The sequence below is a fragment of the Rutilus rutilus genome, assembly GCF_951802725.1.
Source record: "Rutilus rutilus genome assembly, chromosome: 15".
Taxonomy (NCBI): Eukaryota; Metazoa; Chordata; class Actinopteri; order Cypriniformes; family Leuciscidae; genus Rutilus; species Rutilus rutilus.
Window position 1 is genome coordinate 11,754,073 of NC_140220.1, and position 27,905 is coordinate 11,781,977.

The window sequence follows — 27,905 nt, forward strand, 5'->3', positions numbered from 1 at the left end:
ATGAATGTCTAAAGTCATCAGAGTTTTGTGGTCCAAACTCTCGTTGCACCAACTCAATTGGGAGTTACAACTGTTCCTGCTTGAGTGGGTTTACTGTAACAAATATGAATCAACCAATCAGCATCAGTAACCCATGCAATGGTAAGCAATTTTGAAGTTTGATTTGATATCAGTTTTCACACTTCTGCTTTTTTCAAAATCCGGGGACAGTTGAACCAAACCTGTCTGTCACGTGACAAATCTTGGTCTTCGAGAACCAAGTTTTGACAAATGGTGTTGCAGGGTATCAGTCATAATTTCTGGATTTTTTTTCTACAGTGACTCTACCTTTGACTGAATATCTGATTGAAATTCAGATCAATAGTGTGGATAGTAGCGTCACTGATCAGCTGAGGACCCTTCTGATGTCTTTTAATTTGCCCTACATAATCAGTGACAGCACTAACATTACAGAAATCAACATAACTACTGGTACGAGCTCTGTCTCTGCTTTGCAATCTTAAATAGCTAAGAATAAACTTTATACATCATGAATACTGACATAAATTATTTAATGTTTGGACTCTTCTTGTGCTTTTCAGTGTGTTCATTGAATCAAACGCAGTATCAGTGTAAATGTGAGGGTCTGTTTGTTTGGCCAAATGACACGTGTCACTCATACGAGGCCTGTGATGTCATCACTGATGGATCATGTACATGTATCAATGCCCTTCCAGTGGATGGACAGTTCTGTCAAGGTGAGACACTGGCGTCAATCTACAACATCAGTTTTATCCCTTTAATTTATTTGATCAGTTTTTCTTGCTTTTATTTTCCTGCATTTTGCTACTAGGATTGACAGACTGATTATGTGCTTGTTTTTGATTGCAAATAACTCTATTAACAACACATTAATGTTCTTTTAAATTTTACACCACAGGCTACAAAGGTCATTTAAAAAAAAATATATATATATATATTTGTAGTTATTTTAAGAATTGAATTACTTGGACTAATTGTTCGGCTCAACCTGCTTCTGTTTCTTTTTGCAGTACTGCCTTCTAACTACATGGTTGACATTGATGTGAGATTCTTTGACTTGTTCCTGGTGAACTACTTACGAAATCTCATCAGAAATATCAGCCTGCCTTTGACTCTGAGCAACAGCATAAATATCACAGATATCGACATGACTACTGGTGAGAGCTGAATGTTTTATCATGTCACTTACTAAGATGAGTTCAGTATTAGGACAAATTGACAGTTTGAACACAGATTAATAAATCCTATTGTATTACAGTGTGTGGGTTAAATGGAACACAATATGAGTGCAAGTGTGAGGAGCGTCATGTTTGGCCCAATGACACCTGCAGGGCCTATCATGAGTGTGATGAGATTGTGGGAGGCACTTGTGGATGTATTCAAGCTCTCCCTTCAGAGGGTTCGCTTTGCCAGAGAGGTAAGAAATCACATTAGATCACAAATGTACTGATTGTAATTGTAGTAACATGACCAGTATGGTTTTACTCAGTGACACTTGACACATTTGGTGGTTTGGAAACCTGTGTTGAAAATCAAGTTTTTAAAGTTGTTAAATTGTCTATTGAGTGTTCCCTATCGATACGGTTCACTCGTATTGTGTCGCTAGACACTATGGGAAAAACTCATTTTTCTCTGAATATTGAAGCCTTTTATTGAATCATGCAGTGAAACTGCACAAGCCATAATAGTGCAGGGATATGTATGAGCTTATTGGCTGAGCAGTGTAAACTGCACAAACCTATGGTGATTCGGCATATCTGCCCGAACCAATCGGCGCGCATCCCGTTGAATCCAGCGCAGAGCCCGCTAGAATAAGCGGCGCATCTGCCTATATAACTTACCCGTCTCGCCATAGGATTAGACCGATTCACGAACGCGCCCGAAAACAAGAGGCAGGATTTTTCACACAAACCAATCATATCCAATCATAACCAATCACATCCAATCATAGCACGATGGTAGCATTGCCTCCTCTCACGTGATTTTCCACCCATTCATTCTCAATTACCCCCCACCAAATCCACTGCATGCTTTAGGGGGTCTGTTAAAACTCAATGGGCTCAGGGGAGGCAAGAGAAACGCAGCGTCCCGCTGTAACTTTATCCACTGGTGTCGTTGTTGGACAGTGTTACTTTTGAAAAACGAGTTATTTATACACTTTTTAATGTAATATTTAGTAATATATGTGTGGTTTTATTATTGTAATATAGATTCTTTTCTTTTGCAATTTTTTGAGGAGGTACTGCCTCCCTTGCCTTCTCTGGAGAAACACCTCTATTTTATTTTATTTTATTTGCTCAACATGCTAATGAGAGGCTGTCAATCAAAAATCATTCTGTTGGTGGGATTCATAACACCATTGGCTTATCATTGTAAAAGTACTGTGCTGGACTGATTGCCTGCAAAACTGAACGTTTTCTTCTGATTAAATGCTGCGCCTAAATATATATATATTGTATATATAAAAGCTTTAAAGATTACAATGTAGTTTTGACTTAATACTGATTGGCTGAGCTCTGTCGCAACTTGCGTTACGCAACGTTGCTTGGCAACTGTAAACTGCCATATGCGAACATACCTGAATGTGAGAGTGATATTTCAACACCTAATTCTCTGATAAATGTCAGGTAAAGTGGATATTTTCATTCCAATAAAAACCATTTACAGAATGATGTTAGTCCTTTGAACAGAAACAAACAGGTTAGTCAGATGTTCCCTCAAAAACTCAAGCAGCGTAACAAAATTACAAAAAAGGAGATGGCAAAAAGCCAAAGTACACAGAAACCAACAAAAAAGCAACAGTGGTCAGAAAAGTCAGAACGACTCCCCCTGTGGACAAAATTGCAATTGTCTGAAAGAGAACGTTAATCAAATATTGTTTCTACTGGAAGCTGTATCTAAGATTTGGATTTTAGTCAATATATGCGACAAATGAGCAATTAAGTATTTGCCTAGGGCCTAACAAATGTGAAAAGATCGTCTCGGTTACATATGTTAACCCTCGTTCCCTGAGGGAGGGAACGGAGACGTACGTCTTGTTGAACGACGAATAGGAATCTCGCTAGAGAGGCCAATCTACTTAGAGTGAAACTAAAACAAGCCAATACACATTGGCGTGCAATCATTTGCATCAGCTGCGCAGCCTCGCAGCGCGGGTATTCAACAAGCAGCTGGTGTGATTGCCCTTCAGTTTTTTGCTGAGGAGCCAAGCCTGAAAGCTGGTCGCCCCGGCGGGTAGCAGCAGATGTGGCGACGGGACGTACGTCTCCGTTCCCTCCCTCAGGGAACACATATGGGTCCAGCCTAGACCCGGTTCTCAGGGATTCAGCGGATAAAGGCCTGGCACTGGACGCTCCGCCATGTCCGGGCCGAGGGTGTTTGGAGGACTCAACAGGTTTTGACTCTGGAGCAATAAGGGTGCACAGTAGGGTGCAGCAAGCCGACAGAACCGGTACTCACAGTGCTTCTACCCGTTTAGGTCGAGAACGCGGGAGGACACAGGCTCTACACGTAGGCTATAGAATCTAGCGAACGTGTTAGGTGTCGCCCATCCTGCAGCTCTACAGATATCTGTTAGCGAGGAGCCACGTGCCAGCACCCAGGAGGAAGCAACGCCTCTCGTGTAGTGTGCATGCAACCTGAGCGGGCAGGGCACGCCTTGAGCTTGGTAAGCCAAGGCGATGGCATCCACTGGGCCATCCTCTGCTTAGAGACAGCCTTTCCCTTCTGCTGGCCACCATAACAGACAAAGAGCTGGTCTGAGGTCCTGACGCTTTGAGTTCTGTCCACGTACATACGCAGAGCGCGAACGGGACAGAGCAAAGCCAGGGCTGGGTCTGCCTCCTCCAGGGGTAGCGCTTGCAGGTTCACTACCTGATCTCTAAAGGGAGTGGTAGGAACCTTGGGTAGCCAGGCCGGGGTCTCAGTACAACATGGTTGTCACCCGGCCCGAACTCTAGGCACGATTCGTTGACCGAAAATGCTTGCAGGTCCCCTACCCTCTTGATTGAGGCCAGTGCAATCAGCAGCAAAGTCTTCAAGGAGAGAAGCTGTAAGTCTGCTGACTGCAAAGGCTCAAAGGGAGCATCCTGAAGTGCTCGGAGCACCAGGGAAAGGTCCCAAGAGGGTATGGAGGGGGGACGAGGAGAATTTAATCGTCTCGCCCCCCTAAGGAACCTGACGACCAGGTCGTGCTTTCCAACTGTTTTGCCATCTATGTGGTCATGATAAGCTGAAATAGCAGCAGCATGTACTTTAAGGCGAGACACTACAGGTGAATAGGGTAAAATATTTAACTAGCAGATATCACCATGAAACTTTCCCAGTTGATTACCTACATTAAGATGAGAAAAAAATATATTACAAGTTTTCTGTAATTTAATGTTAAAATATGCAAATCAGGCAACATCTAATCAAATATGCACTAATTTGCATATATTTTAAAAAACGATATCTGAGTATTGGATAAAGCCAGGTTAAAAAAAAATGTTTCATTGTGTTCACATATTAGATGGGAAAAAAATTACAGAGGGATTTATGGATATCTACTTTTGTTATCCTGTAAATCAGAAAATACTGTCAATAGCCTTAAAAAAATGATTTTCGCCATGTTTTTTGGAATAAAATGTTATATAAATCAGGCTAGGAATAATATATTTACAAATCCCTCTGTAAATGTCTTCATAATATAACTAGGTACAAGTCTGGAAAGTTTGGTGTATATAGGTGCTACTGAAGTGGAGATTTCGGACTTGAAAAAACGGGCTTTAAAGATTTTTCATCAGCCAATGACATTCAGCCCTTTTACTTTCACGATTGGTTGCTGATAAAAAGGAAATGACCATATTTCGATCCGACAGGATTGTACACAAGAGAGAGAGCTTCCTAACGGTGCTTGTGATGAAAGGGTGCCGGCAGAGATCGCGGAGCAGCATGTTGATTTAGAACGCCAACTTTTGTTGAATTTATGAGAAATCTACAGACGCAAACAGACAAAGTGTAATAAAATAAAGACCTAAATGTGTATTTCGGACTTTTTTTCAACACAAGTCTGAAAGAAGACATGTTATTGAAGACAAATATCCCAAAATCTCAAAATTGACCAGTAAAAAAAAAACGATGTTTTTGCCTGCCGTGTCTCGCCTTAAGGGTGGAGGGAGACAGCCTTCGCTCCAACCCTTGCTGCAAGAAGGAAAGCACTGAGCCTATCGAACATCTTCGGCGGTCCTCTCTGCAGGAGGAACACCACTCGACGAACAGGTTCCACTTCAAGGTGTACGCACGTCTCGTAGACGGCGCTCGCGCAGAAGTTATGGTGTTCAGTACCTCTGGGGGTAAGTCACCTAGAACCTCCGCGTCCCGTCCAGGGACCAGACATGGAGTTTCCAGAGGTCTGGACGCGGGTGCCATAAGCCAGAAGATCCTTCCTCAGAGGAATGGGCCAGGGAGGGACTGTCACGAGGAGCATGAGTTCTGGGAACCAAGTCCGGGTGGGCCAATAAGGAGCCACCAGAAGGACCTGCTCCTCGTCCTCCCTGACTTTGCACAGGGTCTGTGCAAGTAGGATCACTGGGGGAAATGCATATTTGCGGAGGCCCCGGGGCCAGCTGTGTGCCAGTGCATCCGTGCCGAGTGTTCCCTCGGTCAGGAAGTAAAACAACCGGCAGTGGGAGGTTTCTGAGGAGGCAAACAGGTCTACCTGAGCCTCTGCGAACTCTCTCCAGATCAGCTGAACCACCTGGGGGTGGAGTCGCCATTCTCCCGGGAGCACAGCTCGTGATAGCTCGTTGGCCACACGGTTGAGCACACCGGGGACATACATGGCTCGAAGCGACCTCAGATGCTTCTGACTCCAAAGGAGGAGATGGCGGGCGAGTTGTGACATGCGACGGGAGCGTAGACCACCTTGACGGTTGATGTACGCAACGGTCGCAGTGTTGTCCGTACGGACCAGCACGTTTCTGCCCTGTAGCGGCCTTTTTAGGCGGCTCAGAGCGAGACGTACTGCTAGCAACTCGAGGCAGTTGATGTGCCAGTGCAGTTGGGGGCCCGTCCACACCCCTGACACTGCATGCCCGTTGTACGTGGCACCCCAGCCGGTGGCAGAGGCATCTGTGAATACCACAGCATGCCTGGACACCTGTTCCAAGGGGACTCCTGCCCGAAGGAACGAGGGGTCTGACCACGGGCTGAAGGTCTGGCGGCACGCCGGTGTGATTGTCACCCGGTGAGTGCCGTGATGCCACGCCCATCTCGGGACTCAGCCGTGAAGCCAGTGCTGAAGCGGTCTCATATGGAGCAGCCCGAGTGGAGTTACCGCTGCTGCCGCTGCCATATGCCCCAGGAGCCTCTGAAAGAACTTCAAGCAGTTCAGGACCGACTGAGCGCGTTGGTCTGTGATTCGCGCTGTCAGTGCGACCGAATCCAACTCCATACCGAGATAAGAGATCCTCTGCATGGGGGCGAGTTTGCTCTTCTCCCAGTTGACCTGAAGGCCCAGCTGGCTGAGGTGCCTGAGCACGAGGTCCCTGTGTTCGCATAACTGATCTCGAGAGTGTACTAGTATGAGCCAGTTGTCGAGATAGTTGAGAATGCGAACGCCCTGTTCTCTCATGGGAACAAGGGCCCCCTCCGTGACTCTCGTGAAGACACGGGGAGACAGGGCCAGCCCGAAGGGTAGGACCTTGTACTGATATGCTCGACCCTCGAACGCAAAGCGCAGAAACGGCCTGTGTCGAGGAAGAATCGAGACATGAAAGTACGCGTCCTTCAGGTCGATCGCTGCAAACCAATCTTGGGGACAGATGCATTCGAAAATGCGTTTCTGCGTGAGTATTTTGAACGGTAGCTTGTGAAGGCTCCGATTCAAAACTCGCAGGTCCAAGATCGGTCGTAACCCACCACCTTTCTTGGGCACAATGAAGTAGGGACTGTAGTGCCCTGACCTCATATCGGCTGGAGGGACCGGCTCTATCGCGTCCTTCGCCAGTAGGACTGCGATCTCCGCGCGCAAGACATGGGCATCGGCTGCTCTCACTGTAGTGGAGTGAATGGCCCGAAACTTGGGGGGACGCCGGGTGAACTGAATCGCATAGCCGAGCCTGATAGTCCGAATGAGCCAGCGAGACGGACTGGGGAGCGCTAGCCAGGCTCGCAGAGACCGTACAAGCGGGACCAAAGGGACCGTAGGCGTACCCGGAGTGGGGCAGCGAGGTGGAACACAGGGGCTCGGCTCGGGAGGCTCTCTTTGGGAGGTGGCCCGTAGCGGAGTCTGAGTGTGCTGTGCAACACTTACCTGGTTCCACGAGGCCGGAGGTGCAGGAGGCGGCTTGGTTGCGTTCTCGAACTGCACACTGCTGCCTGCTGGCGATAGAAGAGGCGGATGAGAGTGGTGAGGATTCTCTCCCCCCACTGCTCTCCGGGCCCTCTTCGGACCCAGAGACGGAAGAAACTGCTCTTTTACTGAAAATTTGGGTACCGCTGGTTTTGAGGCCAGCGGCGGAACAAAAACAAATGGAAAACAAGGATTTTCCACCCGGCCCTCTTCCGGGGGATTGAGCGATGCGGTCATCGTCTCATGGAGAGCAGTCCCTGCCATCTCTGGGTCGCCCGTCCTAGGGCCGCTTGTTCCTGGCTTTGCCGCCCTTCTTAGCGGGGTCCTGGACGGGCGGGGCGGCCCGCCTGCGACTGGCTCCACGGCGCCATTTAGATGGAGGTGGCCGCCGCGGCAGTATATGTTTGATGGCCTCAGTCTGCTTTTGTACAGCCGAGAACTGCTGGGCGAAGTTCTCGACCGCGTTGCCGAAGAGGCCGGTCTGGGACACGGGGGAGTTAGGGAACCGGAGCTTGTCGGTCTCCCTCATGTCGGTCAGACACAGCCAGAGATGGCGTTCCTGGACCACCAAGGTGGACATCGCACGACCCACCGACCGCGCGGTCACCACAAGCTCGAGGTCCGTCGCGATGCGAAGTTCCTGAAGAACTTGGGGATCGTGACCACCCTCGTGCAGGTCCTTCAGTGCCTTGGCCTGATGGACCTGCAGCAACGCCATAGCGTGCATGGCAGAGGCAGCTTCCCCACAGGCCTTGTAAGCCTTGCCGGTTAAATCCGACTAGTACTTACAGGCCCGGGAAGGAAGACACGGTTTTCCACGCCAAGTGGACTTAGGGCACAGCTGCATAGCAACGGCCCGTTCCACTGGCGGGATACGCGTGTATCCCTTAGCCGCCCCGCCATCAAGGGTGGTGAGGGAGGAGGAGCCACCGGGACGGTTTCTGGCAGTGAAAGGTGCCGTCCATGTCCCCGTAAGCTCCTCATGCACTTCCGGGAAGAAAGGCACTGGGGTGGGTTGCTGAGAACCAGCACGCGCCACCCCGAGATACCAGTCGTCCAACCTCGAGGGTTCGGGACACGGTGGAGGATTCCACACGAGCCCGACCCCGTTGGCAGACCGGGAAAGCATGGCCATCATCTCTGGGTCCGTCTCAGGCACCGCTGGCACACCCGAAGGAGGCAGCGGTGCCGAGTCGTCATCCGCGGAGAAGTCTGACCCACCCTCTGATGCAGCGATCGACATCTGATCTTCACAAGGAGCCCCAAAGGAGACAACCGGTACACACCGCGAGGATGGTCCAGCTCTCTCCAATGGGGGCTCAACTGGCTGCGGAGCGTGAGAGGGGTGAGGGCTCCTAGGGGGTTGGTTCCCCGAAGGAGACGCGCTCACCTTGATCCTCAGGTCACCCGTGTCACTGCCCGAAGCAACCCTCTGAGGAGGATTGGATCGAGGCAGAGGCACGGGGACTCCGCCCCTTTGCAGGAACGTGAGTCTCGACCGCAGCTCCGCGATGGTCATCTTCCCACAATGGGTACATGACTCACAAACGCTGCCTCAGCGTGTTTAATGCCCAGACACACGAGGCAGCGTTCGTGACCATCCCATGAACCCAGGTAACGACCGCATCCAGAAACACACAGATAGAAAGTCATCTTTAAAAAGACGCTCTCTATCTGTGTAAGCTCTTTTAGGGACTGCTCTCACTGGTGCTGAAACACGCAGGGGAACAGTCACTGTGAACACAGACAGGAATGTGCACCTGTCTGTGCGCTGTCTCTCTCTCTCTAGCTGGCAGGTCTTACCAGCTGTAAAAACAGCTTTTGAGCGCTCTGATGGCGCACCTTACCAGCTGTTATAACAGCTTTTTTGTTTGCTCAGTATGTAAACAAAAAAGACAGAGAAAAAGAAGAGAGAAAGAAAAGAAGACTGCTCGCGCTGCCGTGTTGTCACGCCCGCACCGGGAAGGAAAGGTCCAAATAAGGCTCGTCTCATCAAAGTCACACTCTGTAGAACGCATCGAAGTGCTTGGCTCCGAAGCAAAAAGCTGAAGTGCAAACACACCAGCTGCTCGTTAAATACCCGCGCTGCGAGGCTGCGCAGCTGATGCAAATGATTGCACGCCAATGTGTATTGGCTTGTTTTAGTTTCACTCGAAGTAGATTGGCCTCTCTAGCGAGATTCCTATTCGTCGTTCACCACAACGTACATCGTAGTGACCGGACGATAGGGAACTACTATTGGTGGTTTGAAAATCTTTGATTTTAGCATTAATGCAAAACCATCTCCCTCTTTTCAGACATCAATGAATGTGAAGATGCAGTGTCAGTTTGTGGTCAATACTCAGATTGTATTAACATCATTGGGAGTCACATGTGTTCATGCTGGAGTGGATTTAATACCTCCAATAAAGACAGTCCTGTGAGCAGCAACAATTCATGTCAGGGTGAGTATTATCAACTGATTTTGTTTTCTGTTTTAGTCTCATAAAATTGAGTGTACAGAGCTGTTATATCTTTACAGTTTGTGTGACTACTAGTGTGAGCTATTATACCTATATCTTTTTTCATTTGTTTTTGTCATAGATATAAATGAATGTGTGTTCAGTCCATCTGTATGTGGTCCAAATTCCGTCTGTGCAAATAAATTAGGAAGTTACAATTGTTCATGTTTGGATGGATTCACTTCAGCAAACTCAAGTCTCCCCGTTAGCATCAATAACCCATGTACAGGTAAATCATGGAATTTACTGTGCAAATCATGTTTGAAGTTAACAGCATGTTTTTTTTCCAGCCATTTCATTTTTTCAAATTGTATTTAACACAGTTTATTATTTGATGTCTTTGAAAAGTAACGTATAGGTGCACATAATTGACAATTAATATGCATCATCTAATTTTAAAGTTTGGCACCCATACAAAAAAAAAAAAGATTTACATTTAAAATTAAATCTTCACATTAGCATGAAAGTTCCTGATTGCAGCAATACGTTGTTGTTGTTTTTTCAACTCTTCTTTTCATAAAGACGTGCATGAATGTCTAAAGTCATCAGAGTTTTGTGGTCCAAACTCTCGTTGCACCAACTCAATTGGGAGTTACAACTGTTCCTGCTTGAGTGGGTTTACTGTAACAAATATGAATCAACCAATCAGCATCAGTAACCCATGCAATGGTAAGCAATTGTGAAGTTTGATTGATTTGATATCAGTTTTCACACTTCTGCTTTTTTCAAAATCCGGGGACAGTTGAACCAAACCTGTCTGTCACGTGACAAATCTTGGTCTTCGAGAACCAAGTTTTGACAAATGGTGTTGCATGGTATCAGTCATAATTTCTGGATTTTTTTCTACAGTGACTCTACCTTTGACTGAATATCTGATTGAAATTCAGATCAATAGTGTGGATAGTAGCGTCACTGATCAGCTGAGGACCCTTCTGATGTCTTTTAATTTGCCCTACATAATCAGTGACAGCACTAACATTACAGAAATCAACATAACTACTGGTACGAGCTCTGTCTCTGCTTTGCAATCTTAAATAGCTAAGAATAAACTCTATACATCATGAATACTGACATAAATTATTTAATGTTTGGACTCTTCTTGTGCTTTTCAGTGTGTTCATTGAATCAAACGCAGTATCAGTGTAAATGTGAGGGTCTGTTTGTTTGGCCAAATGACACGTGTCACTCATACGAGGCCTGTGATGTCATCACTGATGGATCATGTACATGTATCAATGCCCTTCCAGTGGATGGACAGTTCTGTCAAGGTGAGACACTGGTGTCAATCTACAACATCAGTTTTATCCATTTAATTAATTTGATCTGGTTTTCTTGCTTTTATTTTCCTGCATTTTGCTACTAGGATTGACAGACTGATTATGTGCTTGTTTTTGATTGCAAATAACTCTATTAACATTAACTTTTAAATTTTACACCACAGGCTACAAAGGTCATTTAAAAAAATTATCTTATTTGTAGTTATTTTAAGAATTGAATTACTTGGACTAATTGTTCGGCTCAACCTGCTTCTGGTTTTTTTTGTTTCTTTTTGCAGTACTGCCTTCTAACTACATGGTTGACATTGATGTGAGATTCTTTGACTTGTTCCTGGTGAACTACTTACGAAATCTCATCAGAAATATCAGCCTGCCTTTGACTCTGAGCAACAGCATAAATATCACAGATATCGACATGACTACTGGTGAGAGCTGAATGTTTTATCATGTCACATACTAAGATGAGTTCAGTATTAGGACAAATTGACAGTTTGAACACAGATTAATAAATCCTATTGTATTACAGTGTGTGGGTTAAATGGAACACAATATGAGTGCAAGTGTGAGGAGCGTCATGTTTGGCCCAATGACACCTGCAGGGCCTATCATGAGTGTGATGAGATTGTGGGAGGCACTTGTGGATGTATTCAAGCTCTCCCTTCAGAGGGTTCGCTTTGCCAGAGAGGTAAGAAATCACATTAGATCACAAATGTAATGATTGTAATTGTAGTAACATGACCAGTATGGTTTTACTCAGTGACACTTAACACGTTTTGGTGGTTTAGAAATCTTAACATTATTGCAATAGCTTCTCATTCTTTTTTTTTTTTTTCAGACATCAATGAATGTGAAGATGCAGTGTCAGTTTGTGGTCACTACTCAGATTGTATTAACATCATTGGGAGTCACATGTGTTCATGCTGGAGTGGATTTAATACCTCCAATAAAGACAGTCCTGTGAGCCGCAACAATTCATGTCAGGGTGAGTATTATCAACTGATTTTGTTTTCTGTTTTTATCTCTTAAAATTGAAAGTACAGAGCTGTTATATCTGTACAGTTTGTGAATACTAGTGTGAGTTTCAGCTGTTCCTTTTTTAGGTGTAACATCACCCAGCAAATTTATATTTTTTTATAGTCTTTTCCATCTTCTTTTAATTATAATGTTTATGAATGTTTTTAGATACGAAAGGTATTTCATGTCTTTAGCTTTTTTTGCCCAATGTAAAACATTAAAATAGATTTTTCTTTTGTTTGTTTTTTCTTTTGAAGAGACCATTCACACAAAAAATTAATACTGTAAAAAACTAGTAGCTGTCAGAATTTCACTGTAAAAAATACTGTGACAATGATAAATTATATATATATAATATTATTATTATTTCTTATTATTATTATTATTATTTTTATTATTTTTTGTTTTTTTTTTATTATTAAATTATTTTGTTAATATACCTACTTACTACCAAAATCTGCATTTTAACCTTGAAATATACCGATAACCACCACAATAATACTGGTGGCACAACAGAAAGCCAAATGATCATTCATCGGAAGTGGTCTGTTCATTATTGAAAATCAATAAAAAAAAATTCAATGTACTGAAATGCTAATTTGTACATTTTGTCTTGAATTGTAAACTTACACAGCATCGTAATTTCAGTGTTTCGGACTTGGGACATAATTTTTGACCTTCATATACAGCAAGAATGAGTGATTCAAACTATTTTTTTCCTGTATATTCTGTTAACTAAAGATGTGGATGAATGTGTTGAGAGATCAGAGGTCTGCGGTCCAAACTCAATCTGCAACAACACTGTTGGGAGTTACAATTGCTCGTGCAAGAGTGGATATAATGTAACAGACCCAAACCTCCCTATAAACAGCAGTAACCCATGCAGAGGTATGATTGACAGCTGAAGCTCTGAACACTTTGTTACTGTTCGCACTTCCTGAACCTTCTGTTAACCTTTCACTTTATTAATTATTTTATGTCAGATATTCAAGAATGTTTTGACTCACCATCAGTGTGTGGGTCGAACTCTTGCTGTTGTAAATATAATAGCAGGAAATTAATGTTCTTTTTTAAATAATTGCTTCTTTTAATAATATTGTGTTTCCCTCCCATAGATATAGATGAATGTCTGGTCAGTCCATCTGTATGTGGTCCAGATTCCAACTGTACAAATGAAATAGGAAGTTACAATTGCTCATGTTTAGATGGATTCACTGCAACAAACTCAAATCTCACCATCAGCATCAGTAACCCATGTAGAGGTACATTTTACATTCAGATTTGTTTACTCTAATTTTTTTAATATAATAAGCTAGAGTTTTTCCATGTAATTGTTCTTTTATATCATTTTTGTAAACATATCATTCGCATTTATTTACATATGAATGAGTGACCCAAACTGTTCTTTCCCTCGTAACTTCCTTTTTCTAAAGATGTGGATGAATGCGTTGAGAGATCAGAGGTCTGTGGTCCAAACTCAATCTGCAACAACACTGTTGGGAGTCACAATTGTTCGTGCAAGAGTGGATATAATGTAACAGACCCAAACCTCCCTAATAACAGCAGGAACCCATGCAGAGGTATGATTGACAGATCAATAATTCTTTTATGTCAGATATTCTTAAATGTTTTGACTCACCATAAGTGTTTGGGCTGAAATCGTACTGTTGTAATTATAATTGCATAAAATAAAACTGTTTTTAAATATTTGCTTGTTTTAATAACATTATGTTTTCCCCCATAGATATAGATGAATGTCTGGTCAGTCCATCTGTATGTGGTCCAGATTCCAACTGTACAAATGAAATAGGAAGTTACAATTGCTCATGTTTGGATGGATTCACTGTAACAAACTCAAATCTCACCATCAGCATCAATAACACATGTAGAGGTACATTCTATATTCAGATTTTTGTGTTCTCTAACATTGAATAATAAACTGGATGTTTTCTGTACATCACGAGTCTAATTAATTTTACTAAAAAAAATAGCAAATATGTTTTTAATGCTAACATTATGAAGGTTTAGTGTTTCCTACTTTGGATAAAAAATTCTAAATGGAATATTAGATTGTAATGTTAGCCATTTAATGAGTTGACCCCCACATTCTGTACCAGTTAATTAAAGAGGATCTGTTATTTTTTCTATAATTTTCTTTTAATAAAGATGTGGATGAATGTGTTGAGAGATCAGAGGTCTGTGGTCCAAACTCAATCTGCAACAACACTGTTGGGAGTCACAATTGCTCGTGCATGAGTGGATATAATGTAACAGACCCAAACCTCCCTATAAACAGCAATAACACATGCAAAGGTATGATTGACAGCTGAAGCTCTGAACATTTTGTTTCTGTTTGAACTGCCCGAACCTTCTGTTAACCGTTCACTTTATAAATTATTTTATGTCTGTATTCATGAATTTTTGGACTCAGCATCAGTGAGTGAGTTGAACTCTTGCTGTTATAAATATAATAGCAGGAAATTAACATTTAAAAAAAATAATTGTTTTGCTTATTTTAATAATTTGTGTTTCCCTCCCATAGATATAGATGAATGTCTGGTCAGTCCATCTGTATGTGGTCCAGACTCCAACTGCACAAATGAAATAGGAAGTTACAATTGCTCGTGTTTGGATGGATTCACTGTAACAAACTCAAGTCTCACCATCAGCATCAGTAACCCGTGTAGAGGTAAATCCTATAATCACATTTATATACAGTCTGATATTTGGAAAATAACCTTGTGTAGTTTTTTAGACTTTTCAATTTTTGCAATAAAATCATATTTAACACTGTTTGTTGTTTAATTAACAATTGGAAGCAATTAGGTGTTTTTTTTAACTTTTGCATACTACATTTTATTTGTCCTTTATTTATAGTTACCAAAACATAGATTTGCATTAAAGTGACATTCATATTTCAGTGTTCCTATAACAACAATACCTATTTTCATATCATCTTGTAATATAGATGTGAATGAATGTCTAAAGTCATCAGAGTTCTGTGGTCCAAACTCTCGTTGCACCAACTCAATTGGGAGTTACAACTGTTCCTGCTTGAGTGGGTTTACTGTAACAAATATGAATCAACCAATCAGCATCAGTAACCCATGCAATGGTGAGCATGTAGAAAATATACTTCATGATGTATTTGATTTATATTGTAAGTAAATTTGACAGAAATATCAATTTAAAGGTTGTATCAGTGATTTCAGGCCCCCCAAAAAAAGATCACATTCATCTAATCTTTCCTAACGATCCGCTAGCTGCCCGCCCCATAAGCAGGCCGTCAAAAAAACGCGTCTCTGTAGGCAGCCTAGGCTCTGAGATCTGCACAAAGATTTTGGTTTTGAGTGGTTGGTGAAACCTACTCGGTTACTATCGTAACCTCAGTTCCCTGAGATAGGGAACGAGTATTGCGTAGCTATACGCAGTGGGGAAACTCCTTTTCCTCGATTTACTGAAGCTTTTATTTAAAACGCATTTGCAGCTGCACAGCTAGCACATTGAGCGTGGCTCGCTCATAGGCTGTGCTGCAGCAACTGCTTAAACCAATGGCGCGGGCGCCTCAGACAGGCCACCAATGAACAACATTGTACGTCAGAGCTCCCAAAGGGGGCGTGGCCTTAGTCTATATCAGAGCCCCGCATTCGCCATTATAGCAGGTTCCACGACTGAAGCGACAACTCAACAGGTTACTATAGTGCGGCCGGCTACGCAATACTCGTTCCCTATCTCAGGGAACTGAGGTTACGATAGTAACCGAGTAGTTCCCTTTCGAACGGTCACTTCGTATTGCGTAGCTATACGCAGTGGGGACGCCATGCAAAACGCCGCACCGACAGTAACTGGTTGCCACTGAACTCAGGACCCCTGAGCTCAACAAGTCCGAACCATATAAAATATATTTATATATATAGACCAGACACCGTCGGGCCTTATAAAATATATATGTCAGTATCAATACCAACCCAATATACTAATGAACCCGGACACCGTCGGGGCTATTTAGTAAATTAGAAATTAACCAGCAAGCGGGTTTTATATATATATGTGAATGATTATGCACAGTACACTGTAGAGAAGACCGGGCACTGCCGGGTCTTCATCATACTGAAAACACCTTCGCATGCAGAGAAGGAACTTCCATGTTATAGAATTTCATAAATGTGGAAGGCGAGGACCAGCCGGCCGCATCACAAATATCCTGAATAGGAAAACCAGATGACCAAGCCCACGAAGAAGCCATGCCTCTAGTCGAATGGGCTTTAATACCTATGGGGCAAACCTGACCCATTGAAGTATAAGCCATAGATATAGCATCCACAATCCATCTAGACAGCCTTTGCTTGGTGACTGGATCGCCTTTGGATCAGCCACCAAAGCAGACAATAGCTGTTCTGACTGCCTGAAAGACGCAGAACGCTCCAGATAAATTCTCAGTGCCCTGACAGGACACAGAAAATTCACCTCCCCATCTTCGGCAGAGGGGGGAAGGGCTAATAACGTAATGACCTGTGCTTTAAACGGAGTTGAAAGCACTTTAGGCACATAACCATGCCTGGGTTTGAGGACGACCTTAGAGTCACCTGGGCCAAACTCCAAACATGAAGGGCTCACAGAGAGCGCCTGCAGATCCCCTACTCGCTTGATAGATGCCAGTGCCAGCAGGAGAGCAGTCTTTAGCGCGAGAGGTTTCAAATCAACCGACTGTAGCGGTTCAAATGGTGGGCCCTTTAAGGCCCCTAAGACCCTGGAGAGGTCCCATAGGGGCACAGAAGGGGGTCTGGAGGGGTTAATCCTCCTAGCACCCTTCAAAAACCGCACCACCAAATCATCCCTTCCTATCGACTGGCCAGCTATCGGGGCATGATGCGCTGCAATAGCTGCCACATACACTTTGAGCGTGGACGGGGAGCGGCCCGCATCCAACAGCTCCTGCAGGAAGGATAATATTGTATCTACCTCACATGACTCTGGGTCCAGACAGTTTTTCGAGCACCAGCTGGAAAACACTGACCATTTCAAAGCATATAGGCGCCTAGTAGACGGGGCCCTGGCTTCGGAGATAGTGTTTAGGACCTTCCTTGGAAGGTCCCCGGGTACCCGTTTAGGGGCCACACATGGAGGGCCCATAAATCGGGACGCGGATGCCATATCGTCCCTTTCGCCTGGGAGAGGAGGTCTTTCCTCGTCGGAACAGGCCAAGGGACTGTGTCTGATAACTGAATCAGCTCCGGAAAACACGGTCTGGATCTCCAGAGAGGGGCCACCAGCAGGACTGGGCACCCGCTCTCCCTGACCCTCTTTATGACCTGTGGAATCATCGAGACAGGGGGAAAAGCATATAGGGGGCGATTGGGCCAACGATGGGTCAACGCATCCCTGCTTTTCGAGAAGAACATCTTGCAATGAGTGTTGGATCTCGAGGCAAAAAGGTCTATTTCGGCCTCTCCGAACACACTCCATATCAGACGAACCGTCTGAGGGTTTAGGGACCACTCGCCTGGGGGAGTGTTGCCCCGTGAGAGCATATCCGCGCCCAGATTCTGAACGCCCGGGATATGCATTGCTCTCAAAGAGCGCAGATTGCTCTGTGCCCATATAAGGAGTTCTCTCGCTAGGGCATACAGGCTGCCTGACCTGATGCCGCCCTGGCGATTTATATAGGCCACCACTGACATGTTGTCCGTGCGGACCAGGACATGGTGGCCTTTTAGGTTTGTTAGTAATGCTTTCAGGGCTAAACCAACCGCTTTCATTTCCAGACAGTTGATGTGTAAGCTCTGCTCCGTGCTCGACCAGAGGCCGGAGACAGGCTTGCCCTCGTGCAGAGCACCCCAACCTAGGTTGGATGCATCTGTAAACACTACTTTCCTTCTGGAAACTACTCCCATGGTCACACCCTTGATGTACCAGTCCTGAGCTCGCCAGGGAATCAGGGCTCTTATACAACCGTGATTCACCATGATGCGCAGGCTGCCGGACTGCCATGCATAGGTTGGCACACGGCGTTTCAGCCAGTGTTGCAGCGGGCGCATGCACAGTAATCCCATACAGAGTACTGGCGATGCTGCTGCCATGAGGCCGAGAAGTTTCTGAAATTTTTTCAGGGGCGCGCGCTCTCGCGCACTGAACGAGGCTGCTAGCGTCTGCACTGCGAGCGCGCGCTCTCGTGTGAGCCGCGCTGTCATCTCCACTGAGTCTAAAACTGTGCCCAGAAAAACTACAGTCTGGCTGGGTGTCAGTTTGCTTTTGGCAACATTGATTGTGAGACCCAGGCATTTCAAATGGCCGAGAATCAAATCTCTGTGAGCTACCAGCTCTGCTCTCGACTGTGCTAGCACCAGCCAGTCGTCGAGATAATTCAGCACGCGCACTCCCTGATGTCTCAGGGGAGAGAGCGCTGCCTCCATACACTTTGTGAATGTACGGGGTGCCAGGGACAGGCCGAAGGGCAGGACCGTGTACTGATAGGCTTGACCCTCGAAGGCGAATCTCAAAAATGGCCTGTGACGAGGGTTTATCTGAATATGAAAGTACGCGTCTTTCAGATCCATTGTTACAAACCAGTCTCCCGGGCGAATTTGCGCTAGGATGTGTTTGATAGTCAACATTTTGAACGGCCGTCTCATGAGAGCTTTGTTCAAATGTCTCAAATCTAGTATGGGTCTGAGACCGCCGTCTTTTTTCGGAATTAGAAAATAACGGCTGTAAAACCCTGAATAAGTTTGCGCTGGAGGGATTAATTCTATCGCCCCTTTTGCTAACAAATTCTGTACTTCGGCGCGAAGCACGTGACCCACGCTGCTTCTCACTGAAGACTCGACTACCGCCTGAAATTTTGGGGGTCTGCGAGCGAATTGGAGCGAGTAACCTCGCTTTATAATGTTTATGACCCAACTCGACACACCGGGGATGGCTTGCCAGGCCTGCACCCGTGTGGCTAGGGTTTGATACACAGTTTGGGATGGGCCGCCTAACACAAGGGGACCTGATACCCTTACATTGTGATTTGTGCACATACTGAGTGTTGGACTGACTGTACAGGCTTTTGCCTGGGGAAAAGTCAGTGTAACAACTGGGAGGGGGCCGCCTAGCGAAGGGGGACCGTGAACCCGTGTGTTGTGATTGTGAAACATACTCTTTTTGTGCTTTACGTGGGTCGCCGTGAAAAGGCGTTTGTTTGTAGAGGCGCACACAGTGCAGTGGGCCTGTTGACAATAATAAAATCTCCAGCCACCTGAATTAGACAGGGAGCTGTGAGAAGTGTCATGGGATTTTGAGCAGTGACTATCTGTGGCGGCGCACGCTTCATAGCGGGCGCGCTGACTGCAGTGATAGTGTGCGGCATGAGTGGCACGCTTGTAACGGGCCTAATGACTGATTTGAGAACGTTCCCAGCTACCTGTGAGCGGGGGCTGTGGGGGAACATTTATTTCTCACTCTGTTTGAGCTGCTGTGAGAACAGCGATAGTTTGCAGCAGTGCACGGTTTACCGGGCCCCTAGACTGCAGTTATAGCTTTGTTAGAATCGTGATTCAACATGACTAGCTGGCCATTCTTCTTCCAATTGCACTCCTACTGGGTTTAGATGGGGGCGGGGTCAACGTTGAGCCCGATCAACCCCTTTCCCGGACGTTGCCAACGAGGGTGAGTCACGCGGGGGCGGAGCCGACGTGAACTCGTTCGCTTTGGTGAAAAGATTTAGTCCAGCCGAGAGGTGAGAGTCTCAGAATCCACCACTGACAGAGGGGGATTGACAGAGAAAAACTCTTATAATGCTTAGAATGGCAGCTTGTTCTTGCAGTGAGAGAGAACGGTTTCAGCGTGGTTGATTCCAGGCATGAAAACGCGCTGTTGTGTCTGAATCACGGAGAAGGTTCTGCGTGATGAACAGAATGTAAGGGAGCGGTAGCTCTCGTGTCGTAAAGAGAGATAGCCGCGTGCACATCTGACCGCGCGCTTCTTGCGTTGCTGCTGCACGAGAGAGCATTTTCAGAGAAAACGCGCTTCTGTGTGACATGCAAAACAGAGGGCGGGGTAGCTCTCTTGTGTCGTAAAGAGAGCTAGCCGCTCGAAACATCTACCCACGCGCTTCTTCCGTCGAGGCTCGACGAGGGAAGAAACGGGGGGAGCGCGAGAGGCGGTTTGCCGTCCCAAAGGAGAGCTAGCCGCGAGCGCATGACGTAATAAGCCGATCCGCACATCTGACCGCGCGCTTCTTCCGTCGCTGCTCAATGAGGGAAGGAAGCGGGCAAGCGCATGAGAGCATTTTCAGAGAAAACGCGCTTCTGTGTGACGTGCCAAACCGAGGGCGGGGTAGCTCTCTTGTGTCGTAAAGAGAGCTAGCCGCTCGAACATCTACCCACGCGCTTCTTCCGTCGAGGCTCGACGAGGGAAGAAACGGGGGGAGCGCAAGAGGCGGTTTGCCGTCCAAAAGGAGAGCTAGCCGCGAGCGCATGATGTAATAAGCCTCATGCAGATGCATCCACACGTGGCACACATCCGCCGGCAGAGAGTGCATTTTGCGTGGAGAACTCCCAGGCAAGAAATGCAGCTCGCGTGTCCATCGGCCTCGTGCAGCTTACCTCCGCACGTGGCACAAGATGAACCAGGCATATCAGAAACATTAATTGCTAGTAAAAGGATATGTATCGTCGTCGTCGCCGGATAGCCACAGGTGAGACGGCGTCAGGGGAAAACGGCAGAAAGGGCGTAGTCCGCTGAATAGATGCTCGCTCAGGCTGAAGGGCTTGTTCAAACGGCGAAGCTCAGTAAAACAGTCAGAGACATGCAGTTGTCGCTGAAGGAGTGAAATCTGCTATAATGGCGAATGCGGGGCTCTGATATAGACTAAGGCCACGCCCCCTTTGGGAGCTCTGACGTACAATGTTGTTCATTGGTGGCCTGTCTGAGGCGCCCGCGCCATTGGTTTAAGCAGTTGCTGCAGCACAGCCTATGAGCGAGCCACGCTCAATGTGCTAGCTGTGCAGCTGCAAATGCGTTTTAAATAAAAGCTTCAGTAAATCGAGGAAAAGGAGTTTCCCCACTGCGTATAGCTACGCAATACGAAGTGACCGTTCGAAAGGGAACAATTGTTTTTGTGTGCAGATCTCAGAGCCTAGGCTGCCTACAGAGACGCGTTTTTTTGACGGCCTGCTTATGGGGCGGGCAGCTAGCGGATCGTTAGGAAAGATTAGATGAATGTGATTAAAAAAAAATTGGGCCTGAAATCACTGATACAACCTTTAATCTATTATATGGTTTGGTGTGTGTTTCAGTCGTTTCTGTTTTCAGCCATGATAACAGCTGCTTAAATACATAATCAAGTTGTTTAAAAAAAAAAAAACTGTTATATGAAATCCTATTGGCCTGAAAAAAATCATTGTCTGTTAATAATTTTCTTTTGTGAACTTTGATTATTGTATTTGTTGGTAAAAGGCATTGTCATGATTTCTTTTTTTTAATCTTTTTTTCTACAGTGACTCTACCTTTGACTGAATATCTGATTGAAATTCAGATCAATAGTGTGGATAGTAGCGTCACTGATCAGCTGAGGACCCTTCTGATGTCTTTTAATTTGCCCTACATAATCAGTGACAGCACTAACATTACAGAAATCAACATAACTACTGGTACGAGCTCTGTCTCTGCTTTGTAATCTTAAATAGCTAAGAATAAACTCTATACATCATGAATACTGACATAAATTATTTAATGTTTGGACTCTTCTTGTGCTTTTCAGTGTGTTCATTGAATCAAACGCAGTATCAGTGTAAATGTGAGGGTCTGTTTGTTTGGCCAAATGACACGTGTCACTCATACGAGGCCTGTGATGTCATCACTGATGGATCATGTACATGTATCAATGCCCTTCCAGTGGATGGACAGTTCTGTCAAGGTGAGACACTGGCGTCAGTCTACAACATCAGTTTTATCCCTTTAATTTATTTGATCTGTTTTTCTTGCTTTTATTTTCCTGCATTTTGCTACTAGGATTGACAGACTGATTATGTGCTTGTTTTTGATTGCAAATAACTCTATTAACAACACATTAATGTTCTTTTAAATTTTACACCACAGGCTACAAAGGTCATTTAAAAAAAAATATATATATATTTGTAGTTATTTTAAGAATTGAATTACTTTAACTAATTGTTCGGCTCAACCTGCTTCTGTTTTTTTTGTTTCTTTTTGCAGTACTGCCTTCTAACTACATGGTTGACATTGATGTGAGATTCTTTGACTTGTTCCTGGTGAACTACTTACGAAATCTCATCAGAAATATCAGCCTGCCTTTGACTCTGAGCAACAGCATAAATATCACAGATATCGACATGACTACTGGTGAGAGCTGAATGTTTTATCATGTCACATACTAAGATGAGTTCAGTATTAGGACAAATTGACAGTTTGAACACAGATTAATAAATCCTATTGTATTACAGTGTGTGGGTTAAATGGAACACAATATGAGTGCAAGTGTGAGGAGCGTCATGTTTGGCCCAATGACACCTGCAGGGCCTATCATGAGTGTGATGAGATTGTGGGAGGCACTTGTGGATGTATTCAAGCTCTCCCTTCAGAGGGTTTGCTTTGCCAGAGAGGTAAGAAATCACATTAGATCACAAATGTACTGATTGTAATTGTAGTAACATGACCAGTATGGTTTTACTCAGTGACACTTGACATGTTTTGGTGGTTTAGAAATCTTAACATTATTGCAATAGCTTCTCACTCTTTTTTTTTTTTTTTTTTCAGACATCAATGAATGTGAAGATGCAGTGTCAGTTTGTGGTCACTACTCAGATTGTATTAACATCATTGGGAGTCACATGTGTTCATGCTGGAGTGGATTTAATACCTCCAATAAAGACAGTCCTGTGAGCCGCAACAATTCATGTCAGGGTGAGTATTATCAACTGATTTTGTTTTCTCTTTTAGTCTCATAAAATTGAGTTGTACAGAGCTGTTATATCTTTACAGTTTGTGTGACTACTAGTGTGAGCTATTATACCTATATCTTTTTTCATTTGTTTTTGTCATAGATATAAATGAATGTGTGTTCAGTCCATCTGTATGTGGTCCAAATTCCGTCTGTGCAAATCAATTAGGAAGTTACAATTGTTCATGTTTGGATGGATTCACTTCAGCAAACTCAAGTCTCCCCGTTAGCATCAATAACCCATGTACAGGTAAATCATGGAATTTAGTGTGAAAATCATTTTTGAAGTTAACAGCATGTTTTTTTTCCAGCCATTTCATTTTTCAAATTGTATTTAACACAGTTTATTATTTAATGTCTTTGAAAAGTAATGTATAGGTGCACATAATTGACAATTAATATGCATCATCTAATTTTAAAGTTTGGCACCCATACAAAAAAAAGAAAAGATTTACATTTAAAATTAAATGTTCATATTAGCATGAAAGTTCCTGATTGCAGCAATACATTGTTTTGTTTTTTCAACTCTTCTTTTCATAAAGACGTGCATGAATGTCTAAAGTCATCAGAGTTTTGTGGTCCAAACTCTCGTTGCACCAACTCAGTTGGGAGTTACAACTGTTCCTGCTTGAGTGGGTTTACTGTAACAAATATGAATCAACCAATCAGCATCAGTAACCCATGCAATGGTAAGCAATTTTGAAGTTTGATTGATTTGATATCAGTTTTCACACTTCTGCTTTTTTCAAAATCCGGGGACAGTTGAACCAAACCTGTCTGTCACGTGACAAATCTTGGTCTTCGAGAACCAAGTTTTGACAAATGGTGTTGCAGGGTATCAGTCATAATTTCTGGATTTTTTTCTACAGTGACTCTACCTTTGACTGAATATCTGATTGAAATTCAGATCAATAGTGTGGATAGTAGCGTCACTGATCAGCTGAGGACCCTTCTGATGTCTTTTAATTTGCCCTACATAATCAGTGACAGCACTAACATTACAGAAATCAACATAACTACTGGTACGAGCTCTGTCTCTGCTTTGTAATCTTAAATAGCTAAGAATAAACTCTATACATCATGAATACTGACATAAATTTTGTGCTTTTCAGTGTGTTCATTGAATCAAACGCAGTATCAGTGTAAATGTGAGGGTCTGTTTGTTTGGCCAAATGACACGTGTCACTCATACGAGGCCTGTGATGTCATCACTGATGGATCATGTACATGTATCAATGCCCTTCCAGTGGATGGACAGTTCTGTCAAGGTGAGACACTGGCGTCAATCTACAACATCAGTTTTATCCCTTTAATTTATTTGATCTGTTTTTCTTGCTTTTATTTTCCTGCATTTTGCTACTAGGATTGACAGACTGATTATGTGCTTGTTTTTTATTGCAAATAACTCTATTAACAACACATTAATGTTCTTTTAAATTTTACACCACAGGCTACAAAGGTCATTTAAAAAAAAAAAATATATATATATATATATATATATATATATTTGTAGTTATTTTAAGAATTTAATTACTTGGACTAATTGTTCGGCTCAACATGCTTCTGTTTTTTTTTTTTGCAGTACTGCCTTCTAACTACATGGTTGACATTGATGTGAGATTCTTTGACTTGTTCCTGGTGAACTACTTACGAAATCTCATCAGAAATATCAGCCTGCCTTTGACTCTGAGCAACAGCATAAATATCACAGATATCGACATGACTACTGGTGAGAGCTGAATGTTTTATCATGTCACATACTAAGATGAGTTCAGTATTAGGACAAATTGACAGTTTGAACACAGATTAATAAATCCTATTGTATTACAGTGTGTGGGTTAAATGGAACACAATATGAGTGCAAGTGTGAGGAGCGTCATGTTTGGCCCAATGACACCTGCAGGGCCTATCATGAGTGTGATGAGATTGTGGGAGGCACTTGTGGATGTATTCAAGCTCTCCCTTCAGAGGGTTCGCTTTGCCAGAGAGGTAAGAAATCACATTAGATCACAAATGTACTGATTGTAATTGTAGTAACATGACCAGTATGGTTTTACTCAGTGACACTTGACATGTTTTGGTGGTTTAGAAATCTTAACATTATTGCAATAGCTTCTCACTCTTTTTTTTTTTTTTTTTTCAGACATCAATGAATGTGAAGATGCAATGTCAGTTTGTGGTCAATACTCAGATTGTATTAACATCATTGGGAGTCACATGTGTTCATGCTGGAGTGGATTTAATACCTCCAATAAAGACAGTCCTGTGAGCCGCAACAATTCATGTCAGGGTGAGTATTATCAACTGATTTTGTTTTCTGTTTTTATCTCTTAAAATTGAAAGTACAGAGCTGTTATATCTGTACAGTTTGTGAATACTAGTGTGAGTTTCAGCTGTTCCTTTTTTAGGTGTAACATCACCCAGCAAATTTATATGTTTTTGTCTTTTCCATCTTCTTTTAATTATAATGTTTATGAATGTTTTTAGATACGAAAGGTATTTCATGTCTTTAGCTTTTTTTGCCCAATGTAAAACATTAAAATAGATTTTTCTTTTGTTTGTTTTTTTCTTTTGAAGAGACCATTCACACAAAAAATTAATACTGTAAAAAACTAGTAGCTGTCAGAATTTCACTGTAAAAAATACTGTGACAATGATAAATTATATTTATTTATTTATATTAAATTATTATTATTATTATTATTATTATTTATTATTATTATTATTTATTTATTTGTGTTTTTTTTTTATGTTTTTTTTTATTATTAAATTATTTTGTTAATATACCTACTTACTACCAAAATCTGCATTTTAACCTTGAAATATACCGATAACCACCACAATAATACTGGTGGCACAACAGAAAGCCAAATGATCATTCATCGGAAGTGGTCTGTTCATTATTGAAAATCAATTAAAAAAAATTCAATGTACTGAAATGCTAATTTGTACATTTTGTCTTGAATTGTAAACTTACACAGCATCGTAATTTCAGTCTTTCGGACTTGGGACATAATTTTTGACCTTCATATACAGCAAGAATGAGTGATTCAAACTATTTTTTTCCTGTATATTCTGTTAACTAAAGATGTGGATGAATGTGTTGAGAGATCAGAGGTCTGCGGTCCAAACTCAATCTGCAACAACACTGTTGGGAGTTACAATTGCTCATGCAAGAGTGGATATAATGTAACAGACCCAAACCTCCCTATAAACAGCAAAAACCCATGCAGAGGTATGATTGACAGCTGAAGCTCTGAACACTTTGTTATTGTTCGCACTGCCTGAACCTTCTGTTAACCTTTCACTTTATTAATTATTTTATTTTAAGAATGTTTTGACTCACCATCAGTGTGTGGGTCGAACTCTTGCTGTTGTAAATATAATAGCAGGAAATTAATTTTCTTTTTTAAATAATTGCTTTTTTTAATAATATTGTGTTTCCCTCCCATAGATATAGATGAATGTCTGGTCAGTCCATCTGTATGTGGTCCAGACTCCAACTGCACAAATGAAATAGGAAGTTACAATTGCTCATGTTTGGATGGATTCACTGCAACAAACTCAAATCTCACCATCAGCATCAATAACCCATGTAGAGGTACATTTTATATTCAGATTTGTTTACTCAAATTTTTTGAATATAATAAGCTAGAGTTTTTCCATGTAATTGTTCTTTTATATAATTTTTGTAAACATATCATTCGCATTTATTTACATATGAATGAGTGACCCAAACTGTTCTTTCCCTCGTAACTTCCTTTTTCTAAAGATGTGAATGAATGCGTTGAGAGATCAGAGGTCTGCGGTCCAAACTCAATCTGCAACAACACTGTTGGGAGTCACAATTGTTCGTGCAAGAGTGGATATAATGTAACAGACCCAAACCTCCCTATAAACAGCAGTAACCCATGCAGAGGTATGATTGACAGATCAATAATTATTTTATGTCAGATATTCTTAAATGTTTTGACTCACCATAAGTGTTTGGGCTGAAATCGTACTGTTGTAATTATAATTGCAAACAATAAAACTGTTTTTAAATAATTGCTTGTTTTAATAACATTATGTTTTCCCCCATAGATATAGATGAATGTCTGGTCAGTCCATCTGTATGTGGTCCAGATTCCAACTGTACAAATGAAATAGGAAGTTACAATTGCTCATGTTTGGATGGATTCACTGTAACAAACTCAAATTTCACCATCAGCATCAATAACACATGTAGAGGTACATTCTATATTCAGATTTTTGTGTTCTCTAACATTGAATAATAAACTGGATGTTTTCTGTACATCACGAGTCTAATTAATTTCATTAAAAAATAATATGTTTTTAATGCTAACATTATGAATGTTTAGTGTTTCCTACTTTGGATAAAAAATTATAAATGGAATATTAGATTGTAATGTTAGCCATTTAATGAGTTGTCCCCCACATTCTGTACCAGTGAATTAAAGAGGATCTGTTATTTTTTCTATAATTTTCTTTTAATAAAGATGTGGATGAATGTGTTGAGAGATCAGAGGTCTGTGGTCCAAACTCAATCTGCAACAACACTGTTGGGAGTCACAATTGCTCGTGCATGAGTGGATATAATGTAACAGACCCAAACCTCCCTATAAACAGCAATAACACATGCAAAGGTATGATTGACAGCTGAAGCTCTGAACATTTTGTTTCTGTTTGAACTGCCCGAACCTTCTGTTAACCGTTCACTTTATAAATTATTTTATGTCTGTATTCATGAATTTTTGGACTCACCATCAGTGTGTGAGTTGAACTCTTGCTGTTATAAATATAATAGCAGGAAA

The 27,905-nt window shown here is 42.9% G+C and overlaps 2 protein-coding genes across 2 annotated transcripts; both read left to right on the forward strand.

Annotated features, from left to right (window-relative positions):
- LOC311304716 (uncharacterized protein) lies at positions 1-10,270 on the forward strand. The gene is made up of 7 exons (XM_084431906.1): positions 1-141; positions 319-471; positions 582-737; positions 1,032-1,178; positions 1,280-1,438; positions 9,652-9,798; positions 9,938-10,270. Exons 1-7 carry the CDS (start codon positions 105-107, stop codon positions 10,171-10,173), a joined length of 1,035 nt encoding a protein of 344 aa, XP_084288032.1. The 5' UTR covers positions 1-104; the 3' UTR covers positions 10,174-10,270.
- Positions 10,271-20,795: 10,525 nt separating this feature from the next.
- Positions 20,796-27,754, forward strand: LOC311304446 (uncharacterized protein; the record flags this gene model as incomplete). The annotated part of the gene is made up of 18 exons (XM_084431439.1): positions 20,796-20,826; positions 21,629-21,781; positions 21,892-22,047; positions 22,347-22,493; positions 22,595-22,753; positions 22,908-23,054; positions 23,195-23,341; positions 23,634-23,780; positions 23,961-24,113; positions 24,204-24,359; positions 24,674-24,820; positions 24,922-25,080; positions 25,235-25,381; positions 26,180-26,326; positions 26,546-26,692; positions 26,864-27,010; positions 27,175-27,321; positions 27,591-27,754. 18 exons carry the CDS (start codon positions 20,796-20,798, stop codon positions 27,752-27,754), a joined length of 2,601 nt encoding a protein of 866 aa, XP_084287565.1.
- Between the last annotated feature and the right edge of the window lie 151 nt (positions 27,755-27,905).